At 38.1% G+C, this 18,625-nt stretch overlaps 1 protein-coding gene across 1 annotated transcript; it reads left to right on the forward strand.

Annotated features, from left to right (window-relative positions):
* Positions 1–538: 538 nt before the first annotated feature.
* LOC124341764 (acid sphingomyelinase-like phosphodiesterase 3b) lies at positions 539–18,273 on the forward strand. Its single transcript, XM_046794700.1, has 10 exons — positions 539–1,047; positions 8,200–8,431; positions 9,869–9,931; positions 12,426–12,615; positions 14,223–14,347; positions 15,244–15,369; positions 15,638–15,810; positions 16,044–16,233; positions 16,807–16,931; positions 17,374–18,273. The coding sequence occupies exons 2-10, from the start codon at positions 8,347–8,349 to the stop codon at positions 17,791–17,793; spliced, it is 1,497 nt and encodes a 498-aa protein (XP_046650656.1). The 5' UTR covers positions 539–1,047; positions 8,200–8,346; the 3' UTR covers positions 17,794–18,273.
* Positions 18,274–18,625: the final 352 nt, after the last annotated feature.

Below are 18,625 nucleotides of genomic sequence, written 5' to 3' on the forward strand. Positions count from 1 at the left end.
GAGAGAAGAGCAGCCAGCAGCAGCGCATCTCTGGACGATATCGAATTCTTTGATCAAAGATGGATGCAGCGCGCTCGGCATATATAACCCGGGGAAGAAAAAAAGAAAAGAAAAAAAAAGAAATGTATAATGCACGTCCAGAAATATGTCGATTGCTATTTTTTGGCTTTCACGAATTTGGTCTACATTTATGGGTTATCTATGATAGCATCCGAGTAGATTCCGTATAATAGCATTGTACCAATTGACGAATAGGAGAAATAGAGGGGGAGAAATTGGCTTTCGAAAAAAAAAGGGAGGATCGATCTTCTCTCAAGGCGCAGGCGTTTGGCACGACACGGCGGCCATGAACGAAGGCGGGTGGTGGTCGGGAGGGAGGTGCGCATATATCCCGGAGCCAGATTCCTCCCTCCCACCCACCCTCTTTCCCTTTAACCGTGTACAGAGCAGAGCAGAGCACATCGGACAATGACGACACGACGACGCCGCCGCCGCCACTGTAATCCACAGCCAAAGAAGAAGCCCAGCTCGACCTGTTCCGGGCGGAATTCAGTGGCCCCTTCTTCGGCTCTTGGATCGGACGGATTTTTCTTCGAGTCCTCTTTGAATATTCTTCTAGTCCAAATTTTTTGATTTTCCCTCCTTCCGATATTTTTCTTTTGTGCTGCCTGCTGCGTCGGTATACACACACCGTTGTGACATTGAAGAGTCGCTCTCGCTTGCTTTTGGTTGGGTTTTTTGTTCGGGTTGTTTGTTGCTGTTGTTGTTGTTGTTGCTGTCGTTGTCATTATCTTTTGGCTGCGTTTGTTTGATCGAATGTTACTGCCAAGACTTTTCCTTGGTGGGCCAACGATTTAATCAGCGATCGCCTTTTCTTCGGATGAGTTGATTCACGACGGCGGCGCCGCTCGTCTTTGGAATACTCGAAAACACAACGCAACACAACACACAACTGACGTGCTGGTGTCTAGTACAGACTTTGATAGGATCTCTAGTATGCGTCGCAGATCCCCCAGCGGCTACGTACACACGCTCGACGCGATCATGGTAATCTATTTTCTACTTATTTCTCCCCTACCACCCTCTCTCTCCACCACCCCTCACCCGACTGATCCTTTTCGATTGTTTCAATAATCTCCTTTGTATATCTCAAAAGGAGACGAGCCGCTTCTCTGCGTGTCTCTTTTCTCTTTCTCTCTCTGCGTGTGATCGTCTCTAAATTTCAAAGCCATCATTTCTTACTTATCGCAACGCATCGATGTATTATATGCACTCCCATTGGGTTCCGTCATTAAGTCGCAACAAAGTCAAACCCAACAAGGAGACGAGTGCTGGAGTTGTAGTAGTACAGCAGATGGCCGTTAAAAATAGACTGCGAAAAGGCCCATCGATTTGGCATCCGCTTTGAGTTTCGTTTGACTCCTTTTTTTCTCTCGTTTCTTTTTCCTTTTTTCTTTTTTTCCCGGCCGAGAAGAAGGGGCTTGGCTCGGCTAATGTAATCGATTGCGGTCCAAGATTCGGCACGTCAGAGCTGTATAGTAGGATTTTCTTTTTTTTTTCTTTTTTTATTATTAGAGGAGGGCGGCCTTCTTCTATAGTCGTCCTCCTTTGCCTGGGTTCTCTCTTATTTCTTTGTCTGTGCTGCTGAGAAAATTGGCTCAGGCGCGACCCGCTTCCTTTCCCTTTCTTTTCGTTTTCGTTGGGCCCTCTCGGCGTGAGAAAACGAGGCGAAAAGGCCAAAAGAAAAAAAAAATAGAAAAATAGAAAAAGAAAATAGAAAAAAAGAAAAACGAGTGGTAAAGCGATCTGTAAATACACAGCCACTTGAAAGCGCACGTTTTTCTTCCCTTGGTTTTTTTCGATCCTAGCAACAGCCGCAAGGGCGATCTATAGCTCAAAGTCTAGAGCGTGTATAGTCTTTATAGATCGCCCAGAGTATTATACGTATTATATGTATAAAAGACACACTCAGCAAGTGTGCTGCATACCATCTCAAATGGTTCGGCGGTATGGACTTATAGAGACCTACTATTTATGTGCCACGTCTCTGGTATGTGTAGATGGATGTCTAGTCTACATATCGTTGGGTCTCGTTATTTAAATGTTCGACAAATGAAAAAACGACAATAGGTGTTGTTTTTCATTTTCTCTTTTTTTCCGAGAGATGGAAAAATAAGGGATCTAGACATTCATCATCTTTTGTTTCTCTGGAGAATGGGCTTGTGGCAAAAATGATCCTATAAACTGTCTTAGCCTTTTGTGCAGCGCGCGTCTACATTTGCTGTTGGCTGTACACGCGGGAAAAGAGAAAAAGAATAAATAAATCAATAACCTTACATTAAGCCTATTTTTTTTTGTCTCTCCTTGTTTGTCTTTTTGTTTTTCTTTTCTTATATTTCCCCCCTTTTTCTTCTCCTGAGCTCTCTGGCACATGAAAGTGAAAGACTATGTTGTTTCAGTGCACTGAGACCTTTGGTGATTTAACCGACTCTTTTTTTTTTAAAACTCTGACTCCCATTATTTCCATTCGCCACTCTACCGCTTCGCTTGAGCTCCATCCCCTGGCCCGTCTCTACCTGCATGTACTCTGTCTAGGCGTGTGTGACGCTTCGTTTTCGCAGTCATCGTTTCCTATCCGCTTCTACTTATTGGATTATTGATTTTGCTCCTGTTTCGCCCATTTGCTGGCCATCGATTCGCCTGCGTCTATTACCGTGCTGCGAGTGGTGTAGTCGAGTGTAGTACCCCGACCGACTATATTCGACTGCAACAAGAGAAAACCAATAGACATAAATGCAGCAGCACATATAGGCTGTATAGTACAGTATATAGGCACAGTTATATACAACGTCGCTACACAGCCAACCGCGGATGGAATGCTATGTAGATTTTCACGATTGTCACAATAACAGAACTCAAAAGGCTTCTTTTGATTACATTTGACGTCGTCAGCCTCACGCATAATTCTTTATTCAGCACGTGAATTTTTAACCGAACTCGATCTCGAATGCCCAAGATTTGTCAATAGATGACATGTTGCGTTGGGGAGAAAAGCCATCTGAAAATGCCGACAGTTCGCTTCTGCTGCTGCTGCCGGCCTGGGCCGACTCTCAGCATGGCTTCTTTCTCGCGGGATTTCATTACGACTGCACGCTCGAGTTGTTTCCTTTTGAATGTATGTATGTTTCCACCGTGCAGCTGTAGACTAGCCTATATACTATAGAGCAGCAGCGGGATAGGGGGGCTAGTACACACAAAACACCGGTGGAAATGGAATCAGCCAGATGGGGTTGATGTAGTACATTTCTGGTGTGTGATGGAAAGAAACAGCGGTAAGAGAGTAGTAGTAGTAGTATGGAATCCGCCACTGCGACGTCGAGCATGAGTGCTTTTTACACCAAAAGTATATAGGGGAGAGCAAGCTATAGGACTATAGGCAGCAGGCAGTTCCCCGTGTACTGTACTATTATTTTTTCATGCTGGTATATCCCGCCGCGTGCCACGCGATATATTAGTCTTTCCAAACAGCATTCGCTGGCCTGCACACACACTTGTGTACAGCAGTGCGTTAAGAAAACAGACGTCATCGACTTTTTTTCTTCTTTTTTCTTTCTTTCGACGACTGGGTAACCTCAGTTACACAAGAAACACACACACACACACACACAACCGGATTGTTTCGCGTTCATCCAATTCGACCAGCCGTCGGCGCACTGTTCTCCGCCGATGGTCAATAGACAACCCCGGACAGCAGCAGCAGCAGCGCACAAGACACACTGAGATAATGACAGTTTTGATTAGCTCTCGCCGTGTATGCGTTTCTTTTTTTCTTATTTTTTTGTTGTTGCTGTTGTCTTCCTTTCTTTTGTATATCTTATGGTTATTTTTGTTTTTATTATTTCTTTTCTGGCCTTGTGGTAGTCCCTCGGCTTTTTCGCTCACCCCATTCTTGGCGCTGACAAAAATGTCAAGTTGAGTCTGAGGAATATATCTAGTTTTTTCTTCTTCTTCTTTATTCGGCGTGACTGCACGCTAAGCAACACCCGCCGCTATTCTTCCGAGTCAAGTGCCTTTGTGTGACCGAGTGAGCGAGCGAGTGTTTGTTTCGAGTGCTGCTGGGCTATACACAACGCCTTCGCCACACCATCAACTATAATATACATATACGTATATAAAGCGAAAGCGCTGCTGGAGAGAGAGAGCGGGAGAGAGAGATATTGTAAAGTGCATGCGTAGACGACTATTAAGAAGAACGAACGAGATAAATGTGTGTGTGTGTGTGTCGAGGTAGGTAGGAATAAAGCGAGGAAAGCGAAAGACAAAGTCCTGGCCAAAAAAACAAACAAAAAGAAAACTTTTTTATTTTTATCTGGGCGCTGCGTCTACACATGCAGCTCCTTATTCTTCCACGGGCGATCGATGTGCAGCCTTAGCCCCTCCAACATGCTAACATTCAGATGGACAAATATGAATCGTTTTTCTTTTCTTTTCTTATTCATTTAACATGAAGATGCTCATGAAAAATGATAGAAGAGTTTATACACTCAATATGCCAAAATGTTGCACAGAATTTAAAAAAAAGGAACCGGGTCGTCCTTTTAGGTTTCGACAAAAGGGGATCACGGAGAGAGGCTATATCTCCTTTCCTTTTTTTACTTTTCCTTTTCCCCATATCGTGATCATTCATTCCGTTTTCTTGGGTCGTGTTGACAGGGCGAGCAGTTTTGCGGAGATAGCCACCAGCACCGTTTCGTGTAGCAATATATAAATGTCAAGTCGAAGAATATGGTGAATAGTTAGTAGTGAGTGGGCGGAGCGGAGCGGGGCATTCGTACATTTTATACAAGGACCAAGAGAGATGTATATAGGACATCACAGGAGCCCTATACTCGCCACGCTAATTTGAAAAGCTTAAGTAAATAAATGTAAAGACGTATAGTACTAGCCTAGGACACATCAAAAGCTATGCACTGCGGTGGATTACACAATGGACGTCAGATGTAGGACTATGTAGTAGGCGATTCAGGACACGAGTATGATGGTTATAGGCGGGACGGGAGAGTTTAATTTTTTTAAAGTTTTTTAAAAAGTTTGATAAAGGCTCGTCTTATATATGGCATCAAGTCCAAGTAGTTGGGCTCCTTACAAGACTCGCTATATATATATATAATAGCAGTAGCCTAGCGCGGTGACAATCAAGTTGTGCGGACATCACAACGTACAATATTGACTCAAAGAGGGAACGGGTTCACCAGGGAAAGTCTAAGAGCTATCTGGACAAACAATTACGCGCTATAGACTAGCGACGAGGAACTATAGCCGACATCCATCTACTCTTCACGTGCAGGATAGGTCTACCATATATCCAATACGAGCCAGCAGCTGTACGGGTGTAATCAGGACGGAGGGATCGGGGTTGAGCTTACTAGTACTGCATGTTGGCCAACTTATATCCATTGGACAAAGTCTCTCTCCTCGACCTCAAGCCCTCCCTCCCCCCCCCCCCCCCCCACGCCAACCGCCTAAAGGCTTCTAATAAACGTGTTCGTCGTTCTCTTTCTCATTTTCCCTCTCTTACATCTTGCCAATGTCTTCCGAGAAGCGGAGAAGCTGTATATATATAGTATATATGCCGGAGAAGAAGACGAACGAGTAGTAATGAGATTGTTATCTCGACTTATAAGAGAAGCTAACTACAAAGGAGAAGAAGAAGAAAAAAGAAAGAAAAGAAAGAAAGAATAGCAAGATAACAAAACGAGATGGATAGCTACCCAGCAGCCGAAGCCAATACACCTTGGCGTGATTAACTGCACCCTCGAGTCTAGTCTTTAATATAAGAGATTAAGAGCCAAGTGAAGGACTGGGAGTAAATGATAAGGACCACGAGTTTATATGGTTTGTACGTTAGATATCTATACCAAAGGGTCTGGATAAAAGCTGTATAATTGCACATAAAAACATATATCTAAGTATATATATACAGTACATCCGAGTACATCCACAAGTGACTGGCCATGCATATGAGGATCAATGATTGAGCTGGTGAATTGCATTTTTATTTTTTAAATTATTGTTTATCAGATTGTGTCGTTATTAATGAGTCTGCATTAATTAACAACTTTTGAGTGGTATTAGTTTGAATTTTTTTAAAAGCAGTTCATTTTAATTCATGGAGATTCATCATTTGTGACTTTCCGAATTAAAAAAATTATTAACTATTGGGTATACTTATTGATCAAAGAAACAAAAATTCGGTATTGTACCCAATTAGTTTTTAAAAGAACTTATTGAGACTTGAGAGTAGCTATAATAAAGTCGAAATAAAGTTCATTATAGTGTATACTTCATTACTACTAGAGAGTAATTAATGAGCCGAGTAATGAACCATTCATGGATTTTTACTATTGATGATCTGAATTTATTGTCCGCTTGCTGAATTTCACGAATTCCGCTTTCCTCGTATAGTTTGGAAACTTGGGTTTAAGAAAAAGTTTTTTTTTGACGATGGAAAGTTCTGAACAAACAAAAACGCTCTGTGAATGCTGTGGAAAATGTGTAAATGTCCTCAAGTTCAAAAAGTTGACAATTTAAAAAAATACGGAAGATTTTGCATTTTCAAACGGACAATTACTTCTTATATAACGATTATTACTTTACTTGGCTCTGCATTAAAAACTAGTCAATAGATTCAATAGAATTTCACGTAAAATTTTGTTTAAAAAAATCGTTTTTAGCTGAACTTTTTTGTGCAGTTTTAGCCTACAAATTTCAATATCTATCGTAAATCTCTACAACATCCATTTGAATATTCAATCAATGATTTGACGACTGAACCAAAAACCTCTCAAAGAGATTAAAGAAAACTGAAAACTACCGGAAAAAAGCTTATAGCTGCTAATTCTATGAACTTTAGTTGCTGTATTTCATAATTAGTCGCCCAATTTTTCACTCTATTCCACTGCGTGAGTTTGTCGAGACGCCGCGTACCGGTAATACGATTATGGGAAGCCCACTCCGATGACAAAATTCGAACTGCTACAGCAGTGTTATAGCGTTACAGGCAAACGGGGGAATTGGTCCTTGTGAGAAGTGATGGAAGCCACGCCTATTTGATTTATCGATCCGCTCCCAGTGGTAGGTCTATCCTAATATTACGATAGTGCTGCATATATATATATATATCGTCCAAAGCTTCTTTGAGATGCGCTTCGTTTTCTATACGTTTCCTTTCTATGGCTCTCTATTTAGCCATTCCTTTTCTTCGCCCCCACATTCCACTTCGTCTCTTTCACGACTCCACGTTCTGATTATACGCTTATTTGTATAGCGTGATGGTCGCCTTCAAGTGTTTTCAGATGTTCGAATGATCAAAGGGGAACCAAGACGACCCGCACTCGTTGACATAACCGTTATATACACACAGATGCCAGAACGCATTCGCTCGAAAACAGTAGCCTCTGAGACCTGCTGAGCTGCGACGGCTCCCATATCTAAAGCGCTATTCTCGCCATGAGTGCAGAAGAGCGTGCCGGATGTTATTTATCCACACGGCTGCCACCGTGATGGATGGATCGGTGTCGGCGTCGAGACGGAACAACAACTGCAGTCCACCACCCAAAGGCTCCTATAGCCTGCCCATCTGTTTACACTGGCCCACCCGAGTTGCGAACTGCAACCGCGCCCTCGCTATATTATACAATACTTCACATGGTCTTTTCTGGTGATATAAAAGTAACTGTTATCATCCACGATCTTATTATTTATTTGCACGCTGCCGGCGTATATACCACATACACCCCATGTTTGCTTTATACACAATAACGGCTAGAAACATATATAGAACAGAGGTCTACGGCGAGCCGAATATAGCTACAACACTGCAATCTTAACATGATCTCATATAGTCATTTATGATTCAGGATTTCAATGTTATCATTGCTCCCAATGGTTTTGTTAGCATCTGGCTCCTCGTTTATTATACAAATCTTGTAAAAAGAAAAATTCTGAATGGCGTGCCACAGTTCCAAGTGAAACTATGCGCAAATATAAAGATTACTACTAATGCCGACGACTGAACTGTAATCCATAGAATCGTGTCTGAACAAGGATTGTTTTCTTTTGTTCCGTAAAGCCAGACGAAAGCAAGCGACTCATGTTGTTATTACATTTTCTTTCATATTTTATTGCGTGTTAAAAAAGTGGAAGACTAACAAGTGAGCCTACCACGACGACCTCCACTGTTCGCGATTGACTTGGAAGACGGGGGAAACCAATAAAGAAACCGAACAAGAAACCAAAGAAGAAAGAAAGACGACAACGAAGAGGATATACAACGCTTCGTTTGCTATGGCTTTGTTCCGACTGAAGACCGCCTTATTCGGCTTGATCGTGATTATCGCCCATCTGATTCCAACCGCACGAGCTGGCATTGGTGAGTGATCTGTAGCTTTCATTTAGACAATATCGATACCATCTACCAAGTGACTTCAGTTGTCCGAAAAGGCGTGGGAAGTGACTATAGGAAATAACAATATCAAATCAAGACATAACGAAATGAATAAAAGTTCAAATCCAAATTGATTGATAAGGTTAACTCTTTTACCTAGTGATTGTAGAAAATGCGGTTCGACGTCGCAAAATCTGACATCCGCCGGCTATTCTAGAAATACTATACAGTATACACTATACACACTATTTTGCACTATTTAATATTTAATATATAGTATATTTATATAATAGCCTAACTACTTCTTCTCTTCTGCAGTTTCGTCCCGCAGTTTCGTTATCATGTTGGGTCTACTGTAATCAAACCGAAAGGGTAGTTCAGCGATGATCCGAAATTAAATAATCTTTCATTTTTTGTTTGAGCCTGAAACAGAAAACTCATTGTCGAACGCTTATTGCGATCACGGACTGATTCGAAAATCACAATTTGAGCAGATCGATGTATGTATCGTTTCCAATGTACCAAGGGCTTGTATATTGAAACAGATGGGACTTGATACATAGGAAAGCATGGAAAAGCGAAGGAGTGGACAGAAAAGGGGGCAAAAAGCATAGATAATGCAAACGGCAACGCCGAATGAAATGCTTAAAAAATAGTTGGAAATCGGGTAGCACGAAAATTGCGATATCTCGGACATCTGAACGAATTTTGATGGACGGAACGGATGAAAGTGCTACATTTGATATCAAATAGCTTTTTTATACGAGCCGAATATACGGCAAAAAGCGAAGTGGACGGAGGGGGGACACTTTGGATTTTCGTGATATTTCACGAATTACAATCCCAATTATCTCGGGAACGAAAAGAAATAAAAATCCGGACTTTTTTCCGTTGGAATCGTCTTGCGATTCGGAACAGAATTGACCTAGTCCGGATTTTTAAAGACCCGTTCCGGATTACGATCCGAAAACTACCCCCGGAAAAAGAGGATATAATTTATAAAGTACGGTTGAATCGGAGATCGCTGGTTAAATCACGATATAAAAGGAAAATCCCCAAGACAAGCGGGTGTTAAGTAAAAGGTCCCAAGATTCCCCGACAGGTTCGCTAGGTTAGCAGGCCGATCGCCTCTCGGGGGTATAGTAAAAGGGGTTTTCTCAATACGTTCGTAATCTATAAAATTACTAATCAATGTACGTATAATTAAGAAATTGATTTAATTTGAGCTTAATTTGATTCCCTATCCTTAAATGCCATAATCACGAGAATGTAGAAATGGAAATTATGTTGAGAAATTAAGGAATCTAATAAATAGTCCGTGATAAGCTCTATTAATAGCTACGTACTAAAAAATCTTTCAAGTGGATATGATGAAATACTAATTATGAAATAACTTTTTCAAATTATTTCAAATACATACAGGGTATTTTTGGCACGTGACTGATTTTCACTACGATGCAAATATGACTGGAGCTGGAGATGGAAGTAAGTCAATGCTCAATGTGGATCTTTTTCTTACTCATTTTGGTTTCATATCACGTTGAAGAAAACACTTAAGAAATTCTGGTGCTTGTTTGACGAACAATGATAAAACAAATTCTTTCTAACACTCAGCTAGAATGACTTAATCAGGACAAGGTTTCCTGTATAGATGGCTACTAACATTGTTCGCAAATTATTAGAATGATATCGGACCAAACATTTTCTGTCATCATAATCTTCTAGCTCTAATTTATCTCTACAGGTTTTTTTTGCGAAGGTTTTTTATGCAATACGTACTGATCGAGGAAAACACTATAATCCCAATAAGTAAAAACTCAATGAATTTGTAAGCGAGAAAATTGTTTAAATTTTATGAACTGAAAAAGAATTTTGAAGCTACACATCTTAATATAACAATTGCTATTCAATTGGGGAGAGTAGTACTAGTTGACGCTTTTTTTGTTTTTGAGTCCCCACTTCTTTATTTCTCAATATTTTTTATTCCCGCTAGGCTTAAAAAAAAGACGAAAAAATTTGCTATCAAAAGTATTTTTAGTTTATGGCAAATTTCTTTGTTCAAAACCAATATAAAAGCGCTTTGAAAATGAAGGAGGGTGGGTCGAGTCGGGGGGCAACATGCTAATGTACGCGGGGTAGGACGGCCCAGGTTATTATTACGGGCTAAAAGAACACCTGGCGATGGCGCATCAACTAAATTTTATGAAAAATTTTCCCTCCCATCTCTAACCCATCAACCCAAGTTGCCCCGAGAAAAGGTGTTTTTTTGTTATTATTGCGTTTTCAAGCAACAATTTTGTCAATAAAAATAAATAAAAATTGGTTTCTGAAAAAGGAAAGAATTTACTTTTAGAAATATATTTTTGATAAATTTTTAGCTAACTAGGGATGTCCACAAAAGAAAAAAGAAAACGAAATGGACGACACGATTTAAGGACCAAAAAATTATTTTTGTTGTTGTTTCCATACTACATGGAATATTTCCGTAATTTTTTTAAAAAGATGCGCATTATTAAAAACTATAACTGGTAATTTTTAAAATGCAATCCCTCGATCGCGAGAGGACGAAAAACGGTGGGTGCCAAGTTACACACTACCTCAATTGCCCCGTTCTTCTCCGATTTCTTCATGGAATGATAAAGTTCTTCATTTTATTATTGTGTAGAAATTTAAAAAAATATCGAAAAACCCTTTATTTACGTAAATGAGTAGTAAATAGCAAATAGTAAAATAGTAAATGAAAAGTAAAAGCCACCACTGGAGTTACAAATGAAAACCGAACGGAGGATTTTGGTTTTTAGGAAGCAAATGTGACACCCATGCACAAAACTAGAAACGAAGTAATGACCTTCGATTTGACTATAGCTGGTTTTGGTATGTTTCGAAACACATTATTTTGTAGTGATGTATTACACCTGTAGTGCTGATAAAACCACGAAAACCGTGTTTGATTGTGATCGAAGAGGAAGCAAGTGTAGTTATTTTTTGGGTGGGTAGGGGGGAGTGGTCTGGGTTGGCATACTGTTTTTTATTTTTTCTCCCATTTCATGATATTAATTCTTTTTAATTTTTTTATCCCGTCTTAAAATTTTTTTTAATGTCCTAACAAAAATTTATTTTATCTTGAATGTATTTTTTGAAATTTTTATTAGTTTTTATTCCAGCGTTATTAAAGTTATCAAATGAAATCAAGGATGCCCCAATATGCTCCTACAAAACAAGTTGCTCTTCTTTGTAGTTCTTATGAGAGAACAGTCGACATTTAGGGACGATTTGAAACCTCGATTTTAATCAAATTTATCCTACGATCTTTTTTTTCAGGGAGGTTTATCTATTTCCTTTGTTTAGTTTTTAATATTTGTGAGTAACTTGAGCTATTTGGCCTATTTCAATAATTCAGTTTTTTTCAGCAATGGCAATTTTCCATAAGCCGACTAACCCCTACGGTGACAGGCAGAACTTGCCCCAACAAGGTCGTCTACACGAAAATATATTTTATGCCTCTGTATTCTTTTGTTTATGCCCCTACAAAGAGAACATAATTTTCTTTTTGAAAAGTATTTTTAAATTTTTATTCTTATTCCAAAACAAATGATTTGGCTTAAGTTTTTCGAAAAATCTTACATCAGAAGAGTCGAAAAGTGTTGTTATTTTTTGTCTTCAGAACGGCTACAGTCATAAATTGCTGAAATTTATAATACAAGTGCTCATAATGATAATGCACACATGGTAAAAAAATCAAATTTTAAAATTAAATACGATGCTAAATAATTAGAAAAGAGCAACTTGCCCCTGGTCCTTCTAGCCCCACTCTCCCTTACTAAAATATAACAACAACAGAGTCACTAATAAGGCTCCATTTAAGCTGATGTCGTGATTACCGGGGTTAATTCGTAATAAATTGCACTGAATTTTATTGCCAAAGTTCACCAACTGTTCAATAGCTATAGATCTAACTATTCATTTATGATTTATTAAGATTGCTGGAGTGGCCAAATGAAAAAGAATGGGATTGGTGGAAGTAGCAGTCAGTTGCAGCAAAGCCAGCATGTCCATGTCGAAAGATTTGGCAGCTATCGGTGTGATTCGACGTGGCAGTTAGTGGTCAGTGCTGTTCAAGCAATGAAAGCCATCACAGGAGAAGATATTGAATTTCTTCTATGGACTGGGTATGTATGCGATTCATTATGTGTAACCTGTTTTAGGTACTTACTTGTGTTAATATCTGTTATGAAGTATGTTTCCTCAGGACAAGGTAACCATTCCACGTCATTTTTAACAAGCGATCCACGACTCAATTAAACCGAAATCCCGAAATCCCCCTTAAAAATAGAAAAAAATAATCATATTCGTCTTTGCACGCCGGATTTACCTGCGTTTGCAGAAAGAAGAAATTCCCACCCGTTTTTTAATTATGCGTTAAAGTTTGGGTGTTTTAATTTTATCAGAAATGGGGCGTACATCGCTATTCCGAAAAGTGGGAGAGCTATAGCAAAAACTAATTTCATAGAAAGGTTTAGTGCTATCTCAACCACCAAAATCCAACAGGAATTTCCTTTCCAGATTTTATTGGTTGAGATATGACTAATTTACTGAGAGGCTCATTTTCCCCTTTTCCCTCTCTGCCTGGCAGCCATTTTTTTAACTCTCCGCCACGCCCCTTGCGAAAACCAGCTTGGTTCTACTAAATATGAAGGCCGATATGACTTCTATGGGTCTAAAATGAAGAATAACAGATAAAACCTTCTGCTTGCTTCCAATATTTTTCCAATATTTTTTAAGCCTTTTCCGGATTTCGGTCTACTTGAGTCGTGGATCGCTTGTTAAATGAGAGAACATGTATAATTTTAAGGTAAACCATCTAATGTCAGTTTTTGGTATTGCGCATTGCGTATTTAGGACTTTTGAATCATTCTTTCATTACGTGGCAAACGTAATTTATTAATCTATGATTATATTAACTGAGTAAAACTTACCAACTACTGAGCAGCACCCTGATAAAAACACTATATTTTAAGGAGGAAACATGAATGTAACGCTCATGTAAACGTTATCTGTTGCACCTATTGCTATATTTAATCCTGATAAGGAGTAGGGTCATGTAAGGTTTCCATTTTTCATTTTAGTAATTGTTAAAAAAATACTGAACTTTCACCTTCTTCAATAAAATGCACAAAGAAATATTTTGATGTACTGAACATACAGTACCTACCAGAAATATAGGTACGACCGAGAGCAGCATATGGGGAAAGTGATTTGGAATAGCACCAATTAATGCAGTTTGCTTTGGTTCCCAATGATATTTTTTGGAGGGAGGGGGTTCTTATTAGGGTTAAATTGGCGTGATTTTTTAGGAATTTTTCGAACACTTGGCATGTCATTTTTGTGACTATCAAGACGAGGAAAAATAAAAAAAAGAGATTCGTTACCCTTGTATTTGGTGCAAAAAAAATTTTTGCGAATTTTCCTACCATTACTTAAATGGATTAAAAAACCGAAATTATTCTGTTCGCCTTTCCTCCCCCCGCTTCCCACCGTATTGTTCATCCTTCCATTATTCACCATTTTCTCTTTCGGACAATTCGGTGTGGTAAAATATCCCCTTGTCTCCCTCACTGCTCAGAGGGATGGCAAATACGCCCAGGGGGAAAACGGTGGTGAAAAATAGCAAGATTTAATAATTATTTTGAATTATCACATAAATTTACTCTAGATTGTTTTTACTTTCCCTTTCACCAAATATTAAGGCCTATTCAATTACACATTATCATTATAGTGATTCTGCTGCAAGATGGATGGCTTCTCCAGGCGACGATGGCAAAAGTCGAGTTCATGAGGCAGTTAGTGCCGTAAGTCTTCTAATACGGCGATACTTTCCCGGCACGGTCGTATATCCCATCGGTTAGTAAATAGCCTTTTTCAATTTTTTTATTCATTTAGGTCACACTAAATGTATATATTGATTTGTCAATAACATGTACACTACTGCCTCCCAGTTTTTTCCCTCATATTCATAACCCTTTTCCTTCTACCAATCAGTTTATGTAATGAACATTTCCAGCTGAAACACTGAAACTACATTCGACAAAATTAAAACAGTTAACTACAGATAAACTGTTATAAAGAAAAAAGTCAGCAACAATCTAATGTGTAGTTCTTTTTTTGTTGGTTTCTATAAAATTTCAGACTTTCTTACTAGTCCATCTGTATATTATTAGTTCAATCACATACTAGTTTTATCTATTATAAATAAATCACAAGTAAAATAAAATGTAATATATAAAAAATTGATAAGAATGTGAAGAGTTTTCTCAAGGGTGAATATTGTTAGCGTTAGTTGGCATCTATTCACGGCCATTGGGATTGACTAAGTTAGTGACAGTAATTTGCCTTTTGGAACCTAACGCTTGTAGTAGACGTATAGAACACTTCGGTCATCAGAATAAAGTGGATTAGTGGTTAAGGACCAAAGAGTGCTACCCTTGCTGACAATTCCTTTCTTCAGCAACTCGCTAACCTCTAAGTTTTTTATATTTGTTGAAATAAAAAAAAAGTTATTGGTCTGGGACTACTTGTGGCCGTCTTCATGGTCACTAATTAAGTAATGTGAAAAGGTATCCCAACCTATCTTACTCCTAAAACTCTTGGTATAATTATGCGTATATTATGATATCCAGCACAGGCCTATTCTTAAATGAAACTATTACAAGAAATTAAAAAAAAAACTTATTTAAGAAACCAAAAATAGAAAGTCACATAAATTTCTTATTTTGGTAAATTTCTTTTCCGTGTAACAGTGGGTGGAGCAGATGTGTGGCCAAGAGGCCAAACGTCTTTCAGCAACACAGCACAGCCATATCATGATTTAGCTAATTTATGGCGAGTGTGGCTTCCACCAGAGGCAGAAGCTACTTTTAAGAAAGGTAAGCATTGATTACAAAAACATCTTAAAAATATAAATTGTGTCTGTTGATTATTGGCACAGATTCCTTTGTTTCCATAATAATTGTGGAGGGATGTGTAACAATTTAACAATTTGAAAAATATTTGTGGAGTCCATAATACCGAAAATGTATCGTACATGCTAATCTTATTAATACCTATCGTACCAATACCTTATTTCTTTTTAAAAATTAATTTGATTACTATTTCCATTTCAAATCTAACGAATTGTTCTTTTATTACTTTTAGGAGGCTACTATGTTATCGAACAGGCACGCCTGCAATTACACCTAATAGCGCTAAATACCAATTACTATTCTGAGGTTAATTATGCCACAGCCGAGAATGAAGAAATGGATCCTGGTGGACAATTTGCCTGGTTTGAGTCTATCCTCCTTAAAGCACGACGTCGTCGAGGAACCGTGAGTCCTTATTCATTTCTAGAGAAAAATCATCGTCGTCATTTAAAGGCACAAATAGACCATTTTACTATTTGCATCCATAAAAATAGTTCTGATGAATTTAAGCAAACCACATATCAAACAAGAAAGCGTAATTTTTAAAACATCGAAGTTTTGTATTTTACCTGTTATAAGTTATCAAAGTATGTTCACCAATTAAATTTCTGACTAAATGGAAACAACAAAACTTTTAGGTTTATATTTTTGGCCACGTCCCACCCGGAATTTACGAGCGCCACTACAGTCGACAGGCATTGCACTGGTTTCAAGACCGTTTTAATCGTAAATATCTGAGTTTAGTGCAGAGCTACTCAGATGTCATTGCCGGCCAGTTCTTCGGACACGCTCATACAGACAGCTTCCGTGTAATTTACGACGACAACGGTACTACTAATAAATTTCTTACAATGTATCTTAAATTTTATTATCCAAGTTATAATAGGGTTGTTGCATGGAATTTAATTTTTTTTAACATATTTGGTTTTAATAATTTTTTTACGCTGATTTTCATGGTATTTTTTTATATGTTTAAAATGAACCAAACTATGTGTATTTCTAATGCAAAGTTTGAATAAGTGCCTCCCATTTTAAAACCGATCCTCAGCCATTTTTTATGGGCTGTGCTTAATTTGGGATGAATTTGTAGACAACGCTCACCAAAATCTCCCTTTTCGCACTGCCTACGGCTGTCTACAATCCTCTTTCGCCCTTAAAGCCTAAAGGCGAAATACAAAAAGGTTGATTTTGGCTATTTTCAAATTCTAACTAGGGGCTGATTCAAACTCTTGGCAGAGCCAACCGCATGGATACAATGGTCTATCTGTCGTTCATTTTACTCTCACACTAAACACTATTAAAATTATTTTAAAACTCGAGTGTTTTATTTTAAGTTTGTTTATTTTAAATTATTGTAAAATCACACACTAATTTTCTACTAAAAAAATCTATCAATTTTAGGTCGTCCCATATCGTGGATTCTCTTGGCACCAGCTGTTTCACCACGGGAACCTGGCTTGGCAGAAGGAACTGGTCCAAATAATCCAGCCATACGTCTTGTCAAGTTCAATACAAATAATGGCCAGGTATAAGAACAGAATATAAGTAACGCAGAAATTTATCATATAAACGTAAAAAGTTATAAATGTATCTTCTTTAAATCGTATGAATCAAATTTCTTAGCGTCTTTTGTGATGGCTTATTTATGATTTGAGAATTTTTTAGGCTAGTGCACACTATAGTTTTTAGAACTTCCTAAGTATTTGTTGAATATTTTCGTTTATTACCTATTTATGAGAATTTTTTACTATTTTCTTACGTAAAGTCTCAATTGCAAATTTGAAGTCATTCCATTCATTTGAAGTCATTAACATTTAACATACAATACAAAAAGGTAATTTTTCAACTTTAATTTTGATTTCTCAGAAAAAAAGAAATCTAATGTAATTTGATAAATGACATAGCAATATCGATTGTAATTATTGAAAACCAGCAAACAAATGTTTAATTTTTTCAATTTAACGACAGGTTTTGGACTACACACAATACTACTTAAATCTTACCGAAGCAAACGCGAACGGAAGAGCTGAGTGGCGTCGGGCTTACAACTTCACACAGCTCTACAAAATGCCCGATGTAAATCCTATCGCGCTGCATAATGTTGCTGCCGCAATGTTAACACACCCAAATGTTTTCCAGAACTATTACACTGTTAATCACATGTTAAGAGATGGTCTTCCCTACTGTGGATCTCTCTGTAGGCAAGTTCACTTCTGCTCGGCAACACAGATCGATTATGCCGACTATGACGATTGCATTGTCACGGCCCTAATGGCCAGCAGCAGAAGTAGTGGTGTTAGTTCGAGAAGAAAACCAGTTGCGGCTACTTTAGGACTCATCTTAATGACCCTTTTAAAATCAATTTTCGCAAGTGTTGCAGAGAGATAAACAATTTAACTTGCAGCTAAATCATGGTTCCTTCTTGAAACTTCATGCAACACTCAAAACAGTGATGTGTTTTACACTGGTACAAGTGGTACAGTGGCCTTGATGGATTCGATCATTTCCTTACACCCGTCGAACCTATGACATTACAACAGAAAAACAGGTTGAATGGTGATGGTGCTGTGAAGCAATTCGAACATTCACCTAATTTACGGATCGAAAAGATCATCATGCAAAACCTTTCCCGTCGAAGTAAATAATTATTTGTTATTGATTGTCTGTGGGCAATGAGAAAATGCGTTCATCCTTTGAAATATTCTACAGATTTAAATTTTGTTTCATCGTTCCATGTTTAATACAAATTGTATTATATTTTGTGTATAATTCATTGAAGATACTGTTTGTATATTGTATATACACACCATAAATTGAGCCATTCGCCAAAGGAACTGTTTCGTTAATACATTTTCCGAAGCACGATAACCTGCAATTTATTATTATAATCTTCGACGAGTTATAACTTCATAACTTGATAGTTTAATTCCTTACAGAAAGACATTTATTCATTTCTAAAATTTAACATGAAAAAGACAATTGAAAAACACCTTTTGTCTAGGTAAAATAGGAATGTAGTGTCAGGTGTAGAAGTTATTATTGAAACTTTCCCCTAAACATTCTCATATTTCTTCTTTTTTTGGCATGACCCAATTAAGTTTTAGTGAATTTTTTATCTCACATTTAAAAAAATTTCATGTTATTATCTATGCAATCATGGATTTATTAATAAACGAAAACGTGATTTACCTCTGCTCTTGAGACGCAGGTAAATCAGCAA

This window comes from Daphnia pulicaria, chromosome 6, assembly GCF_021234035.1.
Source record: "Daphnia pulicaria isolate SC F1-1A chromosome 6, SC_F0-13Bv2, whole genome shotgun sequence".
In the NCBI taxonomy this organism is placed as follows: Eukaryota; Metazoa; Arthropoda; class Branchiopoda; order Diplostraca; family Daphniidae; genus Daphnia; species Daphnia pulicaria.